Below are 25328 nucleotides of genomic sequence, written 5' to 3'. Positions count from 1 at the left end.
TTTTTTCAGGAGTTGCCTTTAATGCCAGTAAGTTTGCATCTAAGTTCAGCAATTTGAGTGCATGGTTGTGTGCCAGGATGTCAGCTAGCTCTCGTTTCTCACGTGCTCTCATGCTAAATGACAAACTGTCATCTGCTGAAAAGGATTGCTGCAAAATACGGCTTGCAGTGAAGGACCTTGTGTTTACTTGGGGGAGAAAACTGTAGCTGCTAAGCTTGCCTTCTTTGCAGGAGAAAAACAGTTCTTCTGGGGGCCACACCTGGGGATAGAAAGTAAATTTTGGGATGCCACAGAGCTCTGTCAAGTTGTCACCTTAGACCTTTGATTCTTATGCTCTAGTGTGGTGGCAAGAAAGTCCAGAAACTTTCCTAGGCTCAGCCTGCTTAAAATCACAGTGTAAAAATTCATATTAAAAATAATTTTAAACACTGTTCTAAAGGTTATTCAGGAGCAGATGAAGATTTTGGATAATTCTGGTTCTCAGGAGTCCAACGCGAGGCCTCACAGAGGGAGCCAGTTTTTCAAGGAGGGATGCTCAGCTGTTTCAGGAAACCATGCCCTTCTAAACTGTCATCTCAGCTCCACTCAGACTGCATTTTGGTCCTTTGTTTGTTAGGGGACGTGGAGCCATTTGAGTGAATGAAATTGCAGTCACTTGTGAGCAATACAAATTTTACTTGATGAGCGGGAATGTTGCAACTGCCCTTTTTCCCTACAAAAATGAACTGGATGTTCTTGTGGTTATTTTTTCCTCCCCAAACTCATAAACAGAGGTGGTCCTACACACATTCTCTTCTAATGAATCATTTCCCCCTTATTAGTGTTGGTCTCCAGATGAAAACAAGCTAAAGTATGTTGTAACTTTCTAATAGTAAGAAAATTTATCTCCCATAGGTAGAGATCACTTAACGTGAAGGAACAAAGTCATTCAACAGAGTGGCAAAAGGCAGGTGGCAATACGTCTTGCCACCTGTGTTCTTGATTGCAACACCGAGGAGAAACTGATACCAAAATCAGCCATTTCTTTGAAGCAGACTTTTTTAGCTCTAAGTCCTAACTCTTCTGGCACAGAAGGTGAAAATCTAGCAGCTGTATCACTATCTATAGCCTCAGCTTTTTCAGGCAGTTACAGTGACCTAAAGCCTTGTTCTCATCTCTCTGGAGTTTTTAAGACCCTTCCATGAACCACTGATCCATCAGGAAAAAGGGGCAGAGTTCCCTCCTGGCCTATTTAATTAAATTGGTTCAAGAAGGATTCACTGAGCACCCAAAGCTGACGCAAATGAAGCGGTGGGACACGTAGTGGGGAAAAAAGGAGGGAACAAGGGATGAGAGCAACCTTCTGGCAGTGGTAACACATGAAATGGTTTCAGCTGCTTGTGGAATTGCAGCCTGGGACCATAGGACTTCACTGCAGTTTTCATTGGCTGCCCTAGAGCTTTCCTCTCTCCTCTGTGAATAATTGCTGCTTGTTTTCTGTCCTCATGCTTACCTTTGCCAAGTAGGTCACATTACTGAGTGGGCTCTCTCAGGCTTTTCCTTTGGAAAATGGCATGCCAGGATTTTGGTTCAAGGCTCTCGTTATCATTTGTTGTGATGAAGCTAGAAAACAGGTAGTCTCAACTGACCTTATATTAAATATAGAGCAAAATCTGAATGTATGTGTCAATGCCAACTTCGGGATATTTAAGGAAAGAACCTGTGATAGTGAGTTGCATTCACATACACCCTTGCTTACAGCAGTGGTTGACCATATCACGAAGGTTTTGCAAAAACAAAAGATTTTGTAGGCTTCCAGTGACATTGCCTAACTCTCTTCAAAGAAATTTGTAATTCTTGTAATTACTGTTGTGTTCTACCAGAAGAGTAAGCCTTTTAAGACCATCATAAGAAAATTGTGTTTTCTTACGATTGTTTCTGATCAAAACACATTGCTTAGCCTTTTACTGAGTTTTACTATCTAGCACCTTCTTCATTAGAGGTGACACCATGATAACATTTATCTGCTGAGGATTAATACAAGATTTACAAGTTTTTACAAGATTTACACAAGTTTTAAAGTATGGACATGTAGTTCAAATGAATTTAATTGGCATGTAGGTCTGTTTTGTTTTGCAGCTTGAATATAATGCTCAGCCTTGATTCTGTGAGCAATATAGAATTTATATGAAACTGGAATAATTCAGAGCTACTAGAAAGAAAGATCTTTTAATTCTAAATTTATTTTAATGTGATCACACGTCTAGCCATTTTGACCTGGAGCACATGCTGACGCAGCACTGCTTGAAAGCCTTTCTACACCTTTTTGCTCCTGTATCTGTTTTTCTTTCGTGAGAATACACATATATCTCTGCTTATCTTTACAGAAAGCTTTGACAGGGGTGGATGATCTGCAGCAAGTGAAGGCCCTAGAGATGCGAGTAGATACAAGAGAGAACAGCTTGGGGAACTTTGGTAAGAAAACAATTTATCCTCTGCTTACTTTCTCAAATTTTCCTTTATTGTATCTTAGCAGGACTGGGGACTCAAAAATCAACAGCCAGTGTAAAGTACTGTCCTGCTAGGGAGTTCTTGAAACATGATCTCTCCTGTATCTCTCACTTCTTGATCACTGTTTTCTTCTGTGAGGCACTACATAGGACTGAACACTAAGCAATGGGACGAGTGACACCACTTCTGTCTAACGCCAATTAATTTGAACAAATTCCTCACGAATGACATTCCTCTAAGCCTTAACTGAGCACTTACTGATTATCTTGCCCTCTAGAATACTTGATGCTACTCTAGTGAGACAGAATAGCCAAAGTTCAGTTTGCCTCCACTGGAAGATTCCCCTGTGGCTGAGAAATCACTAGTAGTATCAGGCTGCTAATATTTGCAGCAGCCTATGTTTGCTTCCTGCGCTGCCTCATCAAGCTGTGCTGGCGATTGTGCCTGAGGAAGCTCCTCTAGATACATCATTTGATGAGCCCCAGGAGGCCCTAATGCCTGTGATTTGTCTCTGTGTCATCATCTCTGCACTGGAGAAGTAAGGAAGTACTGAAGGAATTCCTTCTATAGCAAAGTTAACACCGAGTACATGAAACATTTCTGTTTTCCAGTACTGGCAGTCATTTCTGTCAGCAACATGTAGGCTCTCATCACAGCCAAGTCCATCTTCAGCTACATTGAAGCTGAGTAACTACTGCAGGGTAATGTTTTATGTGCCAAAGGGAGTCACACCCCCTAAAGTGGGTACTGGTATTTTCAGACAAGCAGTTCGTTTTCCCGTGCAGACCACCAAGATATGCAAGTGACTGTAATGTAATAGTCAAACAGCTTTTGTGGGCCTTTTGATGGTAATTTATGAAGAATGGGGAAAGCAAGTGCAATTGGGGGGGGGGGTTATGTCTTGCATTGTACATGCCACTTTATATTGGTTATTCAGTTTATTTTGCAGATAGGTCTCTTTATGATAAGCAGTTGGTAATTTAAGGTAAATTACATCTGTTTCTTTCAGAGTTCATGATCAGTCGAGTCATGTTTCCTCCAGTTGATAAGAAAATCTTATTATGCTCTTTCTAATAGTACTCCAAAGTGGTGCTCCCATTCCTATGTCATTTTACATCAGATGTTACAAGCTAGCAAAATGTCTTACCTTATCTGTGACTTCTGTGTTGTGGGATTATCTTAAATATGTAGTCCCCTCCATTTCTTCTTCTAAACTTTTACCTTACAGCCTCTTATTCCTTTTGTGCTCATACAAACATACTGCACTCAATCTTGTAGATTTTCTGAAGTATTACTATAGTAGAAGAACAACAAAAAAAAATTTACATGTCTCTGATCTCTCTTTTTCATGTGTCCTCCATACTTCCCTTTCCTTTCCATTACTGGAATAAATCCCTTTCTTTCTGCTGCTTTGGATAGGTTTTTGCAACTTCTACAGAATACAGAGCACTATTCCCATGTTGCAAACAATTTCCATCTTATGTCCAACTGTTTGCACCAGGAGTTGGACTTCGGGGGCTATAAAAAAAAATGGCAGCTCTGGGTCCCCACTGCTTGTGAGAATAACGAAACATCAACACTATCCTGTGTGTGTTTGTTTGTTTTTATGTGCATTACTGACTTTTCCCTCCTGTGAAAATCTCTTTGAAAATGTCAGCAAACAGCTAGGGCAGAAAGTTTGCCACTTAATGCTTCCAGTGGTCACTGGTTTGCAGTTTTTCCACAACTTTTCTGGGCAACCTCTTCCAGTGCCTCACCACCATCATAGTGAAGAATTTCTTCCTTATATCTAATCTAAACATGCCCTCTTTTAGCTTAAAGACATTACTCCTTGTCCTATCACTGCATTCCCTGACAAAGAGTCTCTCTCCTGCTTTCTTTTAGGACCCCTTCAGGTACTGGCAGGCTGCTATCAGTAGCAAGAAGGTCTCCCTGAAGCCTTCTCTTCTCCAGGCTGAGCAACCCCAGCTCCCTCAGCCTGTCCTCACAGGAGAGGTGCTCCAGCCCCTTCATCATCTTCATGGCCTCCCCTGGACTCATTCAAATAGGTCCATGTCCTTCTTGTGCCTGGGGCCCCAGAGCTGAACGCTGTATTCTAGGTGATACCTCATGAGCAGAGCAGAAGGAGAGAATCATAGAATCACAGAATGGTTTGGGTTGGAAGGCACCTTAAAGATCATCTAATTCCAACTCTGCCATGGGCAGGGACACCTCCCACCAGACCAGGTTGCCCAAAGCCCCATCCAACCTGTCCTTAAACACTTCCAGGGATGGGGCATCCACAGCTTCTCTGGGTAGTCCCCTCCCTCGCCCTGCTGGCCCTGCTATTTGTGATGCGGCCCAGGTCAGGGTTGGCTTTCTGGGCTGCAAGTGCACATTGCTGGCTTATGTTGAGCTTCTCATCAACCACCACCCCCAGGTCCTTCTCCTCAGAGCTGCTCTCAATCCATTTTCCCCCCAGTCTGTATATGTGCTTGGGATTGCCCGGTCCCAGGTGCAGGACCTTGCAATTGGCCTTGTTGAACCTCATGAGGTTACACAGCTCCACCTCTCAGGCCTGCCCAGGTCCCTCAGGATGGTATCCCTTCCCTCCGGCGTGTCACCGCACCGCACAGCTTGGTGTCATCGGCAAACGTGCTGAGGGTGCTCTCCATCCCACTGTCCCTGTCACCAGCAACGATGTTAAACAGTGCTGGTTCTAGTATTGACCTGCAAGGAACACCACTCATCACTGATCTCCACCTGGACACTGAGCCAGTTACCAGAATGCATGCAACTCCCTGGAGCCTCGTAGCTCTCGAATCCCAAATTTACATAGGAATTTTCACTCGAGAAATGTTTTAAACTTCTTGGTGATGCACAGATTGTATCACAAGCATCGAGGGCCTGCATCTCCTTAGCAAAATTTCCAGAGTGATTTAAAACTTGTTTTTCTTCTAAGTATTCCACTCATGAGATGTGGTGAGCTTCAAAGTGTAATCTTGTCAACCTTTCCCAATTTGCCAGGACAGCCTTTCCCCAATGGTGTGACATAGCAGGAAGGAACAGTTATGTTTCTTAGGGGGGAGTGTGGGCTGAAACACTAAAAGACTGATGTGAAAATGTTCTCATGTGATCAGTATTAGAATAATGAAAGGCTTCATGCCAGAACTTGAAATTGAGTCTTAGTGGGGTTGGGGGCAATTGCTGAAATCTCAGCGCACCTTGCTGAGTGACAGGTACAACACTGAACCTCCCTGGCAAGTCGTATATCCAGCTTTGTGGAATTTGGATTTACTTCTGTGTTCTCTAACTGCATGTAGGCTTCAGCTTATACTCAAACAGATGGGCTGTTTCCTTTTTATTAGCTTATCCCATCAGTTTTGATTGCTGACAGATCTGGGACCGTTTTCATGACCAGCTCATAGAAATCCCTGTTGAAAGTAATGGTGGGATATAGTCATTTAAGACACTACATAGTTCTCTTATTTCTAAGTGATTTTAATAGCTACAAATCAAGTTACCCACAATGCTGTTCCCTGGTACTTATTCAATTGTTGCCTTCTGGCAGCCAGTCTAAGTTGATTATGTGTCTGGAGACCGCTGCTTCCCTTTGGTGAGGCAGCTGGTTTCTGCTGCGAGGGGACTGCAGAAGACTCTCTTGCTGCTCGGCAGAAAGCATTTTATCAAGGAAAAGCTCTGCTAAAGGTTCGGAAATAGGCATATGTTACTTTTCATACAGGGTTGCCTTATCTGTTTCCTTCTGTTGTATTTGGCAGTGTTTCTTTGTAAGAGGCAAAGGCAGAAGATGTCCATCGGCAGGCGTTGGCAGGACCTGGGGCAGGCCAGCACTGAGGCTGCAGGCATGGCTCCAGCACATGTTCCTGCCCAAGCTGCCTTTAATTGAGCTGGTATTAACAAGCTTCACTGAGGAGATGCAACAGCACAGGGCTTAGACAGCCTCTCCAGGAATACATCCAGCAGTGAATTCATGTTAAACCCTATGCTGATGCCTCTTTTTGTGAGGTTGTAATCTCAGGTAGCTAGACTGCAGCTAGCTTGGGTTTGTCTGCAGCTGCTGCAGTCTTATCTCCAGCTATATTGTCCATTTCCCCCCAAGAAACGTGCAAAAAGGCACACTTAGAACATACATGGGAGTAACATCAAGGTGATGTAACTTGATCAAACACAACTTAAGTGAAGTAAATAGCCTGCTTAATTTACATATCAGGTTGCTGTCGCTGGAAAAGTGCAGCCCGAGTTCACATGCCTGTTCTGTACTATAACATCAACAAAACATACAGGTTCCCTGATGCCAAAGCCAGCATTTGTCAGTCATTTCTTTTGCATATATTTTGCAGTAGGTCATACTCCAGGAGGCTTAGCAAGTCAAGCCAGGATGATATTTTGCTAACAACAGAAAAACAATATATATGGTGTTGGCTGAAGAATACATTGCAATATAAACAACAAGTGTAATTAATATAGGTATTGTAGCTTCTAGAGCATAATTAAACCAGCATCTTGCCTGCTTTCTCGTTAGTCCTAATTAGTTATATAAATGTCACCTTCTATACTAAGGCAGCTCAGAAAGATATCTTCATTACTGCTCTGCTTGTGAAGTGTATCACTTAAGGCAATGCTGTTGAATGTGCACGTATCACTTTTCTTCAGCAGTGTAGTTAGTAATCTAAGGATTGCAGTCTCTGGACCTAAATATAGCAGCTCTGAGGTAGGTGTTTGCAGGAGAAGATTCATCTTAGAGAGTAATTAGGCTTTACCTCAGGAATGCACGTTGTGTTGGTGGACCAAACTAATTTTCATGAAAACATTCTGGGTGCTACTTCGATTTTAGCGCTGTGTTTGTTTGTTTGTTTGTTTGTTTTAGTAGGTTTGGTTTGGTTTCGTTTCAAAGAAAATGGTATCAAGCACCTACCTTATGCTTTGATTTCTTTCAACTCTTCATTCAGTTTTTGCTCCACTGGGATAGTGCAGTTGAATAGTTTAACACTTGTGCATTGCTGCTGGTTGCTAATTTCAAAGCCCCGTAGCAAAAGGCTAGTGAAAGGGAATTGAAAACAGAAGAGAGAACATTGCTAGCCATTCTGTATTCTCAGATATTCAGACCAGTGCTGTGGTCACCAACATTTTTGTGGGTGACTCTGTTATTTAGAATTTAAATTATATAGTAGGAACACAGCTCAGAATGAGGAATATGTTGTTCGTACATTAAATATCAATATTTAAAGTTAATAATGTTGATATTTTAGGGTATCTTTATATTAATATAAGAACGAATTGTGTCCTTGCTCTCAGGAAAGATGCCGTGAGGGTTAAAATTAAGAAAATTAGAACTATGTTCTTGTGTTTGTATAGGACTCTTATTTTGTCATTCTTCTTTTACACTTTTCTCTCTGTATCTTAATCTTCTAGTCTCCAGTCTGTATGCAAGGAATTGAAACACAAAAACCAAACCAAACAAAAAAAAAATCAAAGAGTTGATGATTTTTTAGCACTGCAGAACATTTATGTATCTAATAGAAAACTTAAAATGAGGGCAGAACCTATGGAGCTGGAAAAATACGTTGTTCAAGTCTTGGTGGCAGATTTTTGCGCCGCTGCACATAGCATACTTTTATTTTAGTCGACTAAACAGCCCGTTAGGGTTTAACACTCTACAAGTTCCCAGGGGTAGCTTGTGCCAAAATACAAGAAAATGTCCGAGATGGGGGATCGTGTTACAGTAATGAAATAACCAGATGTGAAAATTGTCTCTTCGGTCTGTAACGCTGGCTGCCACACCCCACCGCCTATTTGAGTCCTTTAATAGTATTTTTTTTTTCCTGAACCATCCCTAAATGTATTCAGTAGAAAGCTTTTTTTCTTGAGCAAGTCTCTCAGTTTCTCTTGAGCTAGCCTTTTTGACATCTTAGTCAAATCTTCAGCTTCATACCAGTTTTTAAAACCTGTTTGCTTTGTTGTATTTTGCTTTTTAATATTTTGCAATAGCTTTTGCTTGAACCTCACTGGCTGGATGTGTGGCAAGGCTTTTACCCACTGCTGTTCTGGGACTGAAAAGGCTAGATCCATCTTGTTCTTTCCTGAAACGCTTCAGGAAAAGTCAATTAATCTTTCTGTGCTTCAGGTTTCTTATCAGTAACGTGATAGCAGTCTTTTTTAATCATCTAGATTTTGATATATTTTTTTTTTTTCTGTGAGGTCTGTCTTTGCACATGGATTATTTCTACAGAAGTCTTTGCTTCTGTAGTGTATATGACTGCTGTGAATAATTAGCAGGGATGTTAGTATCTCCTCTGTCAGGACTCTGAGGTATTTTGTTGCCATACTTTACAAAAACTTGCTCAACACGAAAGTGTATGCCTTGCAGGATGGGATGGTGTGTTTATAATTTGTACTCTAATTTTTATATATTATGGAAAATGATTAAAAAATAAGGCTAAAAACTGCACAATGTGTTTTGAATTTTTAGTATTTTCTAAAGAGCTTTGCAAAGAAATGAAGTTAAATGTTTCCAGTATAGCATGAAATTCAATATGTGGATTATAATCACTCAAATAGCATTAGATAAAGGTAATGCTTCTTCTGAAACATGATTTATTAAATTGTTTTTACCATCAACATTGTTGTCCTGTTTGGGGAAATAGAGTGAACAACATGACCTTCTTTGTTTGCTTTTGAGATTCCACTCCCTTTTTTTTTTTTCTTCGTTTTTCTTCTCTTTTTGATCCTTTGCAAAGAGCTAGAGCTAGAATGTCCTTCTTGTGGACGCTGCTAAATCATCCTTGCCAGACAGAGATTAATTAGAGGGCTTATAAAAATATTTAAGAACAGACTTTAGTGTCTTAGTAACAATCCAGTCCGTCTAAAAATGGTGCTGCCTCTTCTTGGTGACATCTTAAACTGGAGGGTTCTTGCCAGGGGTAAACTCTGCTAATGGGAATGGGTAAAAGTTTGCCGTTGTTGATAGCAAACGTTTCCTGTGACTTGAGATTATATCCAAATTATTCTGAGCTTGGAGGGATTTGGCCTGTGATTTTGGTTCAGAGACATGTATATAAGCAACCAAAAAAGAAATTGCTTCATGGGAATAGAGGAAGACATGAATGAAAATAATAACAAAAGAGTACTGTGTTTTTCATAGATATGAAACTTCTACAGTTGAACTGTGAACAAGAAGTATTATCAATCAGAACAAAAAAAAAAAAACAGTCACCATGAAGCCAGTTTTTGTTGTTGTCTCTTTGGAAAGGTGCTGTATCAGAATTGTCAGAAAGGCATTCCAAAAATGGTAATTCAGTAGTCAAGCCGACAATACGTATCTGTTGCAAAAATGCAAAGGACTAAATATTTCCTGAGTGAAATAATCTCATTAGTTTTCTTAGAAGAGGTCCAGCACAGATCTGGCAGAAAATGCATGTAAAATGAGATGCTTCAGCGTGTAACTGTCAGAACTTTCCTTTATTCTACTACCAGGTGTGCAAAATGATTCTTTATTCTCATCCCGTAGGTGCCTATCTACCTAATCTGAGAGAACTGAAGTTGAACAATAGCTTGCTTGTAACTGTGAGGTAAGAAATGAATGATAACTGAAACAAATATATAAAAAATAACAGCCCTCAATTTTATTTAAATGATAAAATCTTCATTTATGTTGCTTTCATTTCTTCCATTTCCACATGCCATTATACTGGATTAGGCCCTGAATATATGCTCTGCAACGTCCTAAATTTAAGGACAGAACCTAAGCTGGAATAAATCAGTGTAGCTGCGGTGATGCTAATGAATTACCCTCCAGTCTGACACCAGGAATGTTCCTGCCATGCTGAAGTCCATGGAAATTTGCTGTAAATTTGAAAGGCGCTAGGATTTCACCTCTTGTGCGTGGATGCTTGGATTTCAGAGTGTTTCAGCCCTTGGGCTTTTATTGTGCACAGTAGTCTGTTCTATGCAGGTCAGACCAGTTTCTCAGCTGATGAAAATCTTCACTTGATTGAAGTCAGTGAAGCTGGGCTTACTGAGAGCTGCTGTGAAGCTTCATGTCCCTGGCTTGCAGAGCTCCATGAGAGCATCACGTATTTTCTCCCAGAGAACTGGGGAGCTGGGAGGCGTGGGAAGGTGTAAGTGAAAACCATCTCAATGAGAAGGCAGAACTGTCTTCTTTCCCCCGTGCTGTTGTTTGTTTTACCCTTGATAGTTAATGTGTGATGGAAAAGTTCAGTTCATGTCAGGAAAGGGCTGTGTAAAAGATCATCTTTTTGTTAAACAGGTCTGCTCTCCGGCTTTGCGTGGTTATCTACTAAATTTGTGGAAAAAAATAGAGATGTTACTACTTCTTGTTGAAGAGAACATGTTCCCTAATATAAAGTGGCAAGAAATTCTTCTCTGTCCCATACATCATCACTAAAGTAGCTAACTAGTTTCAGTTTTTATTACTGGTGATCATTATTAAGATCTTTGACTGAGCTTGTACTAGTTGCTAGAAGGAAAAAATGTAGAAGAAAATTGAGCAGATTTGATCTGACAGCCATTATGAGAATGGATAACCTGGGCTGTCATTTGTTCTGAGTCAGAACATAAACTGCTTCTCAATCATAAATGTCCTTTTAAAGAGAGGCTTTGAGTCAGTGGTAAAATCTTTAGATAATAGTCTTTAAAAATGCTACTTTATCATTCAGTTGTTACACTTTGATCATATTTTCCCTTGTTCTGATGATGAGATGAAGTATTTGCAGTCTAAATATTTTTTTTCCACTTTAAAATCTGTAACGTGGAAAAGTGATCTATCTACATTACTGCAAACTTTTTAATGGCAACCAACCTTTGCTGGAAGCATGAAATTGCTCAATTTCTGTGCGGTAAGTAGTGAGTGAAAGAATTATTTTTGACAATATCAGTTAATTATACTAAAAAGAAAAAAAAGGTTTTGGTCAAAAAATCCATATTCACTGGAAAATGTTTTAACCATTTATGTTAGTAATGAATGCAGGATGCAGTTCAGGAAAACTTCTGAATATGACCATCTGGTTTATTTGACTTAAGGCTTCAGCACGATTTTGCGCTTTGCTTTGTATTGCAAGTCTAACTTTTGCCATGAGAAGTTTTTGCAAACCATTTTCTGTGAGATGATATCCCTCTGGCCCTTGCTGCAGGTAATGTAGGCTCTTGAGTTTTGATTTGATCAATTATAATGTTGCAATGTGTTGGCTTGAAGTCTGTTATTGTGACAACTCCCAGGCACGCAGACCCCAAGCAAGGTCGCCTTTAAATACACACTCTCCTTTAAATAAGCGTGCTTTCTATGTGCCAATTAAATGCAATTTTGGGGGAACAGGTAAAAGAAGAACAAGAATCTGGTAGCTCTCCCAGACCAGAGCTCGGTCAGTGCAGGACAGGAGCAGCTTTCATTTATTAGTTCCCATCTTCGACAATCTGTCACTGATGAACATAGATCACTTAAGGGCACAGCCTATGATGCAAGCACAGCCTGAGTACTTGAACTTTGTTTTTGGATGTCTGTATCGTGTCAGTTTAATACCCATTAATGCAAGATTGCTCTCATGGCAGTAGCGATGTCTGCTACAGCTAACGCGGCATCGCTGCTCCCATTCTAACAGGCTGTTTCCAGTTACTCAAAAATGTTTAAAAAGCTTATTTCCAAATTAAAATTCTTGATGCTTGAACTCTGTCCAAAAGCTGATTATTCTGTCGTATTCAACCAAACCCATGTAACTGATGGTTTTGAGGATGACAGAAGAATGTTCTTCCTTCTCAGGAAAAGTAATTCCCGTAAACTTTCTCGGGAATAAGGTCAGAATCATTGTGGCTGTAATTTGAAAATGGGCAGCAGATAACAGGAAATGTCTAGTGAGGACAGACTGGAAGATTGGTTTGTTTACTGAAAAGAAGGTGAGGACAGAAAAGCAGGCAAAAAAGATTGAGGGTGTTTCATGTATACTCAAGATGTTAAAAGTGAACATCCTTTTAAAGCTATCTTATATGAGAAAATATAATGAATCATTATGAACAAAAGACTATCTGTGTATGCACGAGTGGGTAGTAATACGGGAGACTTGCTTTTTGTCACTTTATTTTTGTTTTGTTCTTTCTTGTAAAGTTTTCTAATTATTTTAGGGTGAAAACGAATTAAAATATCTCTTCAGTTTGAAAATGGAAAAGCTTATTTTGATGGTAAACTGCGGATAGCAAGATGCCAAAATAAGGATTTATGATCCTTGCTTTAGTCCCTGATTTTTTTTGAAATGTTTTGTCCTGTTTTTTCCTGGTAATCCCTGAAGAAGCTCTGATGCCATTGGTGGGGAATGTGGTCGAGCTGCTTTACCTGTGCATTAATGGTTCCCCCCACCTCCCTCTGAAGTTACTTTTGAGTACTTGAAACTTTGACAGGCTATATGTAAGTGTAGGATATCGTTATCAACCATTTCATTTAATTCATAAGGAAAATATATCCACGTTTATTTGCTGATAACCCACTTCGGCAGTTGATGGGGAACGTCTTTTTTGTCTTTTTCTGGGTTATTGTTTTCTAGTGGCCTTTTGCTAAAGGGGAACAGCTCTGGAATACTCAGTGTACTGCAGAAAGAAATTACTTCAGATTCTTCTTAATTTTCTGAATTGCACTAATTTTATGAGGTCTTCATTTGGTGACCTTTGCCCATCTGCTAGCAGCCAAGAAATTCTCGATTTATGAACTGATAATTGAGGACAAACATGGAACCTGTTCTGAAGAGAGTGCATCTTAAAAACCGCCTTTCTTTTGTGATGACACACAGTCCTTCTCTTGCAAATGTTTCCAGTAAAAGAGCTATATTTCAAGGCCAATGGAATTATTCCTTCTGCTTTGGCGTATCTCCTGTATATTTTTATCCGATTGCTTTTATTCTTAATTCAGGAATGAATTAAGAGATCTGTTTTAAAATGTTCGATAAAATCTCTGTGAAAGGGCTTTTAAATCAGATATGGGAATCTCAGGACTTGGTTCCCATAAGGTTATAGCAGAAGCTGTCTCACCAGCTGAAGCACATTTCTTCCAGTTCAGCTCTGTGCATGGTAGCTAGCAGAGGACTGGGCTGCTCCCAGGGCTACTTAAGCAACAGTTCATAATAGAGACTTCTTGTATTTTAAGTGAGATGAAAACCGACAGGGACAAAATAAGTATGAGGGGTATACTGAAAGTAAAGGAGATTTCCTTCATCCAGATAGAGTTTACATTTCTTCCCTGTGGTCTGCATCGCATTCAGTCTTGAATTGCTCTTGCCCTGTTGCAAAAAGAGGCCCCCATTACAAGAGGGTGGTAATCTTGGGCAATTTGGGTCAGTAAAGTCATCAAGGGAGAGCAGAAATGACAGAAAGAGTTGTCCTGAAGGTTAAAATGAGCAAGGTGCAGAGTGCATGCAAATTTGTCAGTGCCCATGCTTTTATTCTGAGTCTTAGGATAGATTTTTATTTTTATATTTTGCTTTTTTTTATCACCAGCTCCAGGGGTCAAGACTGGCTACATCGGAATCTGTGTATTCACTTTTTGAAAAGTTTCAGGCCCTCTTGACAGTGAAAAGATGAGTGAAAATGTGAAACAAGTGGCTTGAGTTGAGGGTATTGCTGATGATTTCATGACTTTAAGCAACCGGAACCAAACTAATTCTTTCTTAATTGGGGGCAAGGGCTTTAAAGCCAATGTTTAAAAATACCTTCATGACCTGAATCAGGATCTTCAGGAATTTGCGATTAGCAGTATTACGCCCTGGTACTCATCCAACAGAGAGTTTAGGCGAATGCTTACCTCTTAAAGTTGCAAGAAGTTTGACTTCAGTGGAGCTGCTCACAAGCTGGGACTGCACATTATTCTAGGTGCTTTGTGGGACCTGGAGCAAGTTGTACCATCCCATAGCAGGCTGATCTGTAACAGAAATGACCCCAAAACTGAAAGTGCTGCTGATGAAGGGTCTGGGCATCTACTGCTCTTTGGATAGTTTTCTCTCAAACAGATGTTATGGGGCATCATTCCCTTTAATCTTTCTTTTTTTCTTTGTCTTTTTTACTTATTCCTTTCCTTGCTATTTTTTCTCTAGTTTATTTTTCCTCTTCCAGTCATTTCTTTTTCTTTTTTTTTTTCAGTGAGGGAATTTTATGTCTGGTATTTATAACTTAACTACTACATATAAGTGTCTCTTTTTTTGTAGAACAGAGGTCAGCATTGCTGAGATAAAATTCCAAAATATTTTCTAAAATCATTTCAGATACTTAGTTTGCATTAAAGATGCCAGTGTTTGTCAACGTGTGATCTGTTTTTATGACAGCAGTGCTTAGAGTGTTTAATCAGGGTACTGTTTGACTGTGTTGTACTGACACTCACAGTCAGAGGACTGCTGCTCTGCTTTGGTCTGGGTGAATCTCTGTGTCCTTATTTCAGTGCCTACAGCAGCACTGCTTGCTTTTATGTTTGTTTTTCAGCATGGAAAAAGCATTTATTTTCAAACGCAAGTTAGTTTCTTTAGAAAGTTTGTTTTGCTTCTTTTGTATAGCCAGCCTGAAAGTCTTGCAGCAGTTAAGGTTGCTGTGAAGTCAGTCTTAAGAACATATTCTTTGAGAACTTTGTGTGCTTGCCAGGAGCTACGAAAGAAGGCATTTGAGTTGAAACTTAATCTCTGTATTAATAAGTCTTCTCTGTATTAATGTCTGCACATCCCTGTGAATATCATAAAACTTGGCAAAATTCCCGTGACCTCAAGTTTTATTTAGCAGTGATGGGTTTAAGTATTCTTATTATTGCTATTAAAAAAATAATAATCATGATTTTGGGATAGAAATACAGCTATTTTTAATTGACTGGATTATTTTCAGTAAAGCACAGTTAGCCAGTCTGCGTTAAGTCCTAGCAAAACCTGATTGCTTTGAGCATTTACCAGCATTTACCACCGCTCAGGTGGTTGAAATCCTCTTATTTTCCCCTTTTCCTTGTATAGCTTCCTCTGGGGTCAAGCTTCATTTGGCATTGTCCAGCCAAGAGATGTGGCTCACCTCGAAGTGAGCACTCACTGGGCTGAGGATGTGCTGACGGTACGGTGCTTTCCAGGACTAGAGGGGAGATGGTGACTTTTTTCAGCTTTTCCCTCCTCTTAAGAAAGTCTGAGGATAGAGGCATCATGCCTTCCTTCTCTGGCATTTGAGGATGCACATTTGCTCCCACGGAAAGAATCCAGCCTGTACTCTTTCAAGGTCAGTGAGCAGAGACAAGTGCATGCAACCACACCTTTAAAAGCCACATCTCTGGCTCTCACCATTTGTATACTATTTCTTTTCCTCGTCCTTTTCCAAGAAAATACACGGATAAAAGCTTTTATCATTTCCAAAGGGCACCTTTGAAATTCTATGTTAACCACTGTTTTGGTCTTACAAGCATTGTTTGTTTGCAAGAATCAACTAGCTATGCGCTGATCCCTTTTAGTGAATGAGAACCTTTTAGGAGATCACAAACTCACCTGATTCAGGGATTATGGGGGCATCCTTACTCTTTGAACCAACTGGAGATGGCAATGGCAGCAATTTACCCACAGACTAGAGGGAATCGAATGGCTTTGTGGCTGAGCCACTGGACCAGGATTTCAAAAATACAACTTAATTATGGGGTTAGCTGTTGTTTCTACTGCAGGAACAAGCTAGCTGCAGAAATTCACCATGTTTTCAATCTCAGTCATTTATTTTATATATTACTCAGGGGCAGACACAGTCTTTTTATGAGTTATGTGCAAGGCTTTTCCTGATGGGATCATGATCTCAGTTACATGCTCTGGACTCTACTATAATATGATAAATAAAAATGTTAGTGGTAACAAGGAGATTTCTGGCAGCAAATAAATGCTTTACATGCCCTGCTATTAGGGTTTGCAGCTGCTTTGTTTCAGATGTCAGGGCTGGAGATATTGCTTATGAATGTATACACCTAAGTGATCGTTCTAGTCAGCGATAAGAAAGAATGGTTATAACCATCATCTGAGAAAACCCAAAGAACTGGGTTGGGAAGCAGTAGTAATTACACCATTGCTGGTGGAGCTCTCCAGGCTCCATAGTCTCCTTATCAGCTGTGGTCCAAGCAGCCATCAGGAGTGGTTGGCCTCACAGATACAGGCAGGAAAATAATGTTATCATCAGTGCAATGTGTTTGCAGGTTGCTTTGATTCTCTCCATCGTGAGAGTTGCTTGTCTGCTGCTTGTTGTTTTGGATTTTTTGGGGGAAAGGGGAGAAACAATTGCGTTCAATGGAAAATGATGGTCTTAGAATGCGAGGTAAGTGCTGATTTGAAAAAGGGAAGGGTGGGAGGAGGAAATGAAGCTATTTGATTGTATTCATCAGTTGGTAACTGCCAAGCAATAAGTATACGCAATGAAGAAATAAATAGGATTTCATTGCACAAACGGTTCTTATAATCTAATTTCTATCAAGTATTCTCCATGTGGGATTTGATTTAGTTATTCTTATTTTCTGTGGGCACATTATTGCACACTGAGGGCCTCTTGCTATTTTTCCATTTGCACGCTTCTTTCTCTGTAGATTTATTTCTTATTTGCTGTTTGGCAAAGTTACATCGCTTTGCCCTGAGATCATTGCAAACTGCATCAGGTCTCTCTGGGAAGGATCAATACCTGCAAGAAGAAATACCAAAATGCCTTCATGTGTTAGGAAGTGAGATTTGGGATTCAGCTAGCAGGCATAACACATGTACAGTCGTCTCTCTTTGCCTTAAGCTGCACTGCTTGTTCTTCACATGGAGAAGCTGAAGACAAAAGTTTGATAGTGAAACCTTCCACCCGCTTCCAGTAACGGAAATTTTAGGAAGGATTGTGTGTTTGACAGACCATTTGTACATTTCCTAGCTATCCTATCAATCTTTCAACAGAAAGTGACTTAGAGAGTTTGCTCTGTTTATTGTTGTCTAGTTCATCTTGCCCTTAGGAATTATCCTATTAAGGTTCCACAGACCTTTTTTTTTTTAATGTCCTTGCTCTCAGCATCCAAAAGTAAATCTAGTTTTAAAACACAATAATTGTTCCACGGGAATTTACTTTAGGAAAAAAAAGTTTATTACCACGTTTTAAATTTTGGCCATAGGAAAAGTAAGAAGGACTAGTATAATTTTCATCCTTTATTAAATAAACACATTAAAGTATAGTTGCTAAATCATACTGGAGATTTAAAAATATTTGAAAATGTATTTATTTGTATAACGAGTCTTATTTTGTCATTTTTCTCTGTGTAAACAATACAGGCTCTATTGTCTGAAGGACCTTCTGTAAAGTCCATCTATGTGAATAAGCAAAGTCTGTATATTCTCAATATTTGCTCTTACCTGCAATAAGCAATGATTCTTCCCACTACTTTAAAAGAGCATTTTTTTCTATTTGTCTTTTTTTTTTCAAGAATCCCATTGTTTTTATTAAGTAGTTTAGGTTAAGTGGTATTTACTTTTAAATTCACAAAGCATGATAATTAGGGGATGTCATCTCTCTTTACACATGTTAGTACTGGATACCACTCAGAGCATTCTTATGTTGAGTTGTGTTTTTTCTTCATTTTTGCATTTCCAAGCAAAGTAAATGGTACAGAAGAAAAGTTAATTTCAACACAGTTTGAAAGAATCCTAGCATCACTTTTGTCGGAGGAGACCTAAAAGATATATTTATTTGTCTTTCAAACTAAAGTTATTTCACTTCCTACCATCTGTACTTAACAATAATACCAGATTGTTTTTGCAGTGTGAATTAGCTTATGCAAACATTCATCGGTATGTCAGTTTGGAAACTTTTGTGTTCACCGGAGAGATACAGAGAACCACTAAAAATTCATGGTGTGAGTGTACGCTTCTGAATAATGTGGCAGATTCTGGGTTACCTGACTCTTGTCCAGCTGTTTTTGTTGAATATTTTTCCTTGCTTCAAAGCCAAAAGTCAGCCAAATCAAACGTAATAGCATCTGATAGGAACGCCTTTCTTGAGATTAGTGTAGAAATTGTTGTGGAATTTGCTGGAATTAGTGTGGAATTTGCTGTACATCCAGTCTGCACCTGCATTTGCTGCACAAATGGGTGCACAGATGCATTTGCTGCACACACAGAAAACACCTGCAGCAAATTATTGATCGGGATCCGTTCCTTGCCAGCTTCTGTGTTTTTTCTCTTCTTCTTGAATATATGAGCAGATAAAAAAGAAAAGGGGAAAATGGTACAAAGAAGAAATGTCAGCTGTGGCAGAAAGTCATTGGTGCAGTACAAGCATGCCAGATCTAAATAGTCTCAAGAACCTGCATTCCAGTATATTCAAATTAAATAATTTTAAATTACATCTTCTCTCTGGATTTTCGTATCAGTCCATTTCTGCAGTATCTCAAATGTTTTTTTCTTCTGGTGAAAACTCTTTAACTACTGCCACGACACAAGATGAATAGGAGCTCACAGTTGGTCTAATTCTATAGTTCTGTGTGGTCAGATAATCTAGAATTTCAGCTTTTATGATACTCAGAAGTAGTTTTTTTTGTTGTTTTTCTCGTTCTTTTTATTTTGCTTTGCTTTAACAAAAAAGATTTTTAACAGCAGTGAATCTATCAGCTGATTTGGATCTTTTACGAAATATTCCTTCTGCTTAACCTGCAGCATTGAAAGCTTCAAGCCTTGATTTTGAAAGATGAGATCCACGTTAAATCAAAGTCGCAATATATCTGCCGTTTGCTGCCAGAGCTCAGACCTGGAACGTACCGTGAAACAGGCCCGCGATGTGCGGGAGACTGCGGAGGTATCCATGCAGGAAACTTCAAGTGCTGTGGGATTCATTCCTGCAACGTAAATAACTCATTCTTTAACCGCAGTTTCGTTATCCTTTATTTTTGTGTGTGTAAACTTTCAGCAATGAGAGTGGAGGACTGCCAAAGCTGTAGGAAATGGCAGTAGCACTGGGGCTAGACTGAGGGACAATTGATACGGGGGTGTGACAGTTTTATTTACTGCCTGTCTGAACTTTATTTGAAAATTCACTTGCTCTTGTGGGGCGTGCAGTGTACCCAGTAACACGTAGTGCTGTGTGTTGGGTTTCTACAGCATATCTGTGGCACAGCTTCACGTCAGAAAGGAAGGTCAAGGGCAGGTCTTGGCCCATATAATCAGCGTGGCAACCCCCTACTTCTTCTACGTTGTGGGAGCTGAGATAAAGCAACTGATAGTTCATTGTTACCCATGCACTACCTGCTAAAACGCGACGAGGTAACTAAGCTGACAAGAGATTTTAGTGATCAAAAGGCAATTAACACAATTTTGTTATCCTTCCCGTGCATGGTGTATAGTGATGGGTTCGGAGGACCGCTCTTTGTGACTCCAGGTATGTCAGCTTTGATCAAGCCCGTTATTCTGCTCTGGGTTTTATGACAGCAGCTAAAAACGAAAGCATTTGAAACTGAAGCTACAGTTCGCTTTGCCCTGCATATTAAATTTAACAGAAGTAAACACCTGGGCCTAAGCCCAGTAGAAAGTCGTTCCAGAACCATGTGTATGGGTGCTCCGTTCCGTTTTCCAAGACCTCCGTCCTTTGGTCTCAACAGGGTTTAAAGGAGGTATAATCTGCCATGGAAGATGAAGTGCTCACAAGTTTAATATTGCAGTTGCCACAGTGAGTTCAACAAGAAGAAACAATATCTGAAAGTGTCTTAAGCAGGAGGAGAGGAACAGCCTGGAGATGTGGCTCAGAGGGGCTGGGATCTTCTGCTGTTGTCGCCTCCTGTCTCCAGACTCCGTTTTCACCTGGGAGTGCGCTCAGGGCATCACTCTTGGAAGACGGCACTGCGGGGGATCCTGGCAGGTTTGGCACTGGTGTTAGTGGAACAAAGGCTTGTCCCTGGGAGCACGAGGTGTCTCTCATTTTGTGGCACAGATGTGTCCGGGGAAAAGCTCAAGTACTCCGTCAGGGAAGGCTACCAGCACAGGCACTCGCGTGGTCTCTGCCCGCTTGTCTGGCCAGCTGTCAGGCTGTGACCGGTTAGTATCTTTGGCTCCTGGGGCCAGCTACTCTTCTGTCATTGTTTTCAGGCTTCTGCTTTAGAGAAAATTGCTGGCCAAAAGCATGCAGCCCCTTGGTGATCACAATGTGCTTTAGCAAGCCCGTGAAAGCCGTGGCAGCTGGGTCTCGGTTTGGAGCAACCACGAAGCTGAGAAAGCAGAGTTGCTGACTGTACTGGGCTGGACAAAGCATAAAAACCTGAGTGCTGTCCCTGTTTTATCACTTGTGCAGTGCCAAGGGAGTTGCATTTCCTCCCTTGAGATCAGTTTTGCGTTCTGTGAAGTGTGAGGCAGAGATCCACAGGTTAGAAGTGTTATGCCGTACCTTCACCCCCCCTTCCCAACCTGAAATTAAAAAAAAAAAAAAAAAATCCTTGAATTAAAACAGTTAAATCTTTTCCTTGGGAGAAATGCTGCCAGTGCCATCAGCACTGCAGGCCATGTGGAAAACAGCTTTTCATTCCTTTGAAGGTTGTCTCCCAAAAGTGTGATAATAGAGACACCCACCCTCCTGCAAAGTCCCTGGGCAACAGGAGCTTTTCATTCACAGGGAAATATTTGTGTGAAAATACTCATGAAAAAAAGTCACGAAAACAGAACTTCATGGCATGGTTGTCATTTAAAAAGACCACTGGTAGATGCAGGCTTTCTTTTCAGCCTTGGTGACTAAAACACACCTTCCTTTCTCTGTGTCTGAGGTTATGAATTGAGAATTGCATGGCCAAGTATTTTTTTTGCTTAGCTTTTGAAGTCTCTGACAGCATGTCTTGACATGGTTAGGAACACTTACTGAGAAAAAGCTCTACAGTTCAGAAGGAAGAACGAGGCCACAGGATTAGGTGTTACATTTCCCTGGCATTTCAGCCCAAAAGCACGCTCCTGGCAGGAAGGACAGGCTGTGCTCCCTTGCCGTGCACCTTGTGCGAGGGAGCACAAGGTGCTAATGGCAACCTGAGCGCAGTGAGCTGCAAGACAGAGGACATCTGAGCCAAGGGTGTCAGCACATTGCTACTTGAATTTGGAAAAGTAAATGCAAAAGCAAGGCTGCAGTCCTGCAGAGCTAATCTCTGCAGTCAGGTCTTTGCATTCAGGTGAAGGTTGTTGGGCTGCAGGGACACGAGGGGGACACGGTCTTAGCACTGCTTGCAGGGCTGGGGGCTGCCATGGATTCGATCAAGTAAGAGCAACACATGCGTGCAATCAGTTTTACAATTTCGAGTACTTTACAGCTATTTGAGAGTACAATGAAACTATTATGTAAGCTCCCTATTAGAACATATGTTACTGATTTAAAGAACAGCCAGGCTTTAAAAGTTTTTTGCTTCTGATGTCAGAATTATCAGTACAACAAAACCATTGTGTACTGACATATGGGCTGGATCGCTGTTATCACTATTCGGTTTGATAAATTCAGCTTGATCTCTGTAGAGATTTTTTTTTTCTTTGTTTTGTAAGACAGTAGTTCAGTCACTCTTTGAAACTCTCTCGGAACACCAGCATGTTCATTTTCTGAGTGACCTTTAAAAATAAATAATATCAGCCTTGATCACAATTTTAGATGTATTGCTATTCCAGATTGATTCAACAGATGTGTGTGTTTTAAGATATTGCTTGCAAGTTCAGTGGGTTTAGTGCTTTATTTATAGGTGAATGGTTATAAAACAGTTTCCAAAAGAAATGATGGTCTTGAAGCTGACGGCTGTGCAGGACTGGGTTCTGTTCGGGGTGGTGCTGTCAAGTGTTCACTGGGTAGCCTGAGCTCAGTGGAACTACTCAAGATTTATTATGGTGAAACCAAGAACAGGATTTGGCTCTCAAGGTCTGCTCTCCATCCAGCAGAATTTTGGCTCAAACGAGTCAATCCCTAAAGAACAAGAGTGCTGGATTAATGGAAGAACATGTTCTTATTTCCCAAACTGTTATTAGGTGTTGTAAGCCAAACTGTTCCTTGCCCCTGCGCTCTCCCCCCTGTTTGGGGGAGTGATGACAGGATGGGAGCATCACATTTCATGGGAAAAAAATCCCATGGCCGCACACAAGTGGGGAGGGTGTTGCCAAGACCCTCACAGAAACCCAGAGCTGTTTGATGAGTTCCCTCCCCAGCAGCAGTATCTGGAGATAGTTGGAGCTTCAGTTTCAAACCCTTCTGGTTATTCATTTTAATGAAAAAATAATAAGTTTGTGGATTCAAGATGAAAATAGGGGAGTTTTTGTTGATTTCTTGGCACTTTTAGGTATTAAAAGTCTGATTTGGTACTCAATGCACGTTCTGTAGGCAAATGCGTAGTTGTGTGCGGAGTAATTACTCTGGAGGACACTGCCTTGGTGACCTCAGAGACTGTAACCCTCTGTTTATCACAACCAGAGATATGACGTACACATTCCCACCCCGTGCTCTGCCTCCCCGCTTCAGTGCCCCGCGTGAACCATTGCAGAAGCGAGCAGGATTTATAGCTGCTTTGCCTATTAATTCCTTGCCCTTTCTGTAAAGCTAGCAGCTTCCACATCACTCCGGATAGGACGCTCGCCTCTTGGAATTGAGCGACCTGTTGAATGTATTAATGGGAGCTGTGTTTCCTCGGTAGCGCCCTCCGGTTCCTCTTATGTGCTCTTTGTGCCTTGCACATCACCAGGGCAGTCCTGTGCTGTTTTACAACCTGCTGCCACAAGCTTTCTACAGCATTTCATCTTCTTCCTGCTAATCTCTATTTTTGGAGCAGGTGCTGTCAGTTTCTGTACATCTGTACCATACGTAACACGGGTCGCTTCTTGTCTCCGGTGTGTCTCAGTAAGTTCAGTGCCAGTCAGTGACTTTTCTTCTTGTGCGATCTTCACGACGAGTATAATTGTGGTAGGTTTTCTCTTTGACTACCCTGGTAAAAAGTGCTCAGTTTGCACTTGCAGTGCACATTCCTGCTAACTCTATTCCTCATTAAAAAGCAGTTTGCTTCTGCTTATGCTGCTGTTTAGCTTTGCAGCCTTACAGCAGCCACGCTCCGGGGGGGGAGTTATCTGTGGGGTAATCAATGAGGGAGTTTTTTCTGATAAAGCAGTGTGATTGACACAGCTTCCAAATGAGTCTTTTGTTAGTTTAAAACATTTGCAGGTGTGCTTTGCTGCAGTAGCACCTCTGACCGAAGATCACTCGTTACGGGTGCAGCAGCAAAGATCTGCAGGGCCAAAATTTGGCCGTGTGAACCAAAACGTCAGCGGCTAACACAACCCCCGAGTCAGCAAGGAGAAGTTTGTTCCTGGCTTTAACTTGCAGCATGAGGTTTGCAGTCTGGGCTAGGCAGAGAGAAAGCTCAGTTCTGCTCTCTGCCACGGGCAGCAGGGAAGGAGGGACACACGGTCACCTGGGGACGGACACACGGTCACTTGGGGGTACACAGTCACTTTTAATAACCCTCTTATCAAATACTGAGTTGCTTTGCAACATGCAGGAGTTCTGCCTTGTCCAGGTATCCAAGACATGAAATATATCCCTTAATTCTTCTGTCTGGGCAGGTTTGATCAGTATAACCTCAAACATGCTACTCCTGATTTGCACCCAAGTTAGCTCTAGGAGAGTCAGAGCTGTAACCTGTCAATGAACAGGAACTGATGTGAGGCTCTACACCTTGCAGCACGAATTGTAAAGAGTGAGCCATGTGTGCTTTAGAAATAATTTTAATTACCATATTTTTCTGGTTGTATCTGCTGTTGGAGAATGCTTGAAGATGCATTAGCTAATAATTCATAGTGAAACCAGTGCTGCGCGTGACTTTGCAGGCGGCATGAACAGGGACTGCTCACGTTCATGTGCACTTGATTTATCTGTAGCTAGCAATGGAATTGGAAACCGTAGCTGTCCCATTTGCACATGGGAAAATATGATTTAACTCTGGGACCATTGGACTTCTGAGTAGGAGCAGGGGACTGCTTCTTCAAAATGTATTAAGAGATCAAGGGTTTAGCAGTAGAACTGATAGCTGTTTCTTTTCAGGGCCTTGTGTAAAAACTGCGTGGGAATTAATAAATTGCTTTGGTTTGGCATCCTGTGTATTAACAGAAAAAATGTTAATAACAAGCATATTAACAAAAACTCCTTTTGTAGCAAAATGCCTTTACGTGAGAAGTACAAGACAAATAAAATCCCTGTCATTCCTTACTATACCGTGCGCAAAATAATGAGGTTAGGGTTGTTTCAACAACCTGAAGATGAGAATGACCATTTTCATGTACTCATGACCGGTGCTTTACAGAAAAGACAATTCTGTACCAAAATGATCCTGAAAATTGAAAAACTGATCAGTGCTTTAAGTGGGTCATGAAATGAGCAATGCACTTCCTTCACATTACTTGTAACTGCCATATTTGAGTTTATTGATGTCTTGGCCTTGGTTGATGGTAGGTTCTGTTTTTTTAATTTAATTTCTTTCTTATTATAGGCACACGGCTTACAAATCAAATAATAAATTTCTGTAACCATTGCTTTGAGAGGCATCTGTTCCTTAAGGAAGCTTTAGGACCAGTGTTTTGTTTATAAAATATGTAGTGTAAATAGTCTCTGGCAAATCTTTTTACAAGGTCTTGAGACATGAGGACATACGGGGATGCTATGGTCCTTTAGGACAGGCAAGCCTGAAAGAGTACTTGGAAAGAAATGTGACCAACTTCCCTCTTTTTAGGGGCTTATTTGGTCACAGCCACAGTGATGCAAACGGCGAATATTCCCAGTTGCCCTGATAGGTAAGGGACAAGGTGGCTGATGACACTGGCAGAGTAAGTTTGCAGAAGGAACTG

The 25328-nt window shown here is 40.9% G+C and overlaps 1 protein-coding gene across 8 annotated transcripts in view; it reads left to right on the top strand.

Annotated features, from left to right (window-relative positions):
- Positions 1 to 25328, top strand: part of LRRC56 (leucine rich repeat containing 56) — a 63824-nt gene that overhangs the window by 21676 nt on the left and 16820 nt on the right. For 6 of the 8 annotated variants that reach the window (XM_013174343.3, XM_013174348.3, XM_066997222.1 and 3 more), the window contains 2 exons: positions 2367 to 2454; positions 9998 to 10058. In XM_013174343.3, the coding sequence (XP_013029797.3) occupies positions 2367 to 2454; positions 9998 to 10058 (149 nt within the window). The other 2 variants (XM_066997224.1, XM_066997223.1) reach the window with 2 other exon arrangements.

The sequence above is a fragment of the Anser cygnoides genome, chromosome 5 (assembly GCF_040182565.1).
Source record: "Anser cygnoides isolate HZ-2024a breed goose chromosome 5, Taihu_goose_T2T_genome, whole genome shotgun sequence".
In the NCBI taxonomy this organism is placed as follows: domain Eukaryota; kingdom Metazoa; phylum Chordata; class Aves; order Anseriformes; family Anatidae; genus Anser; species Anser cygnoides.
This window is presented reverse-complemented; position numbering and strand designations above follow the sequence as displayed.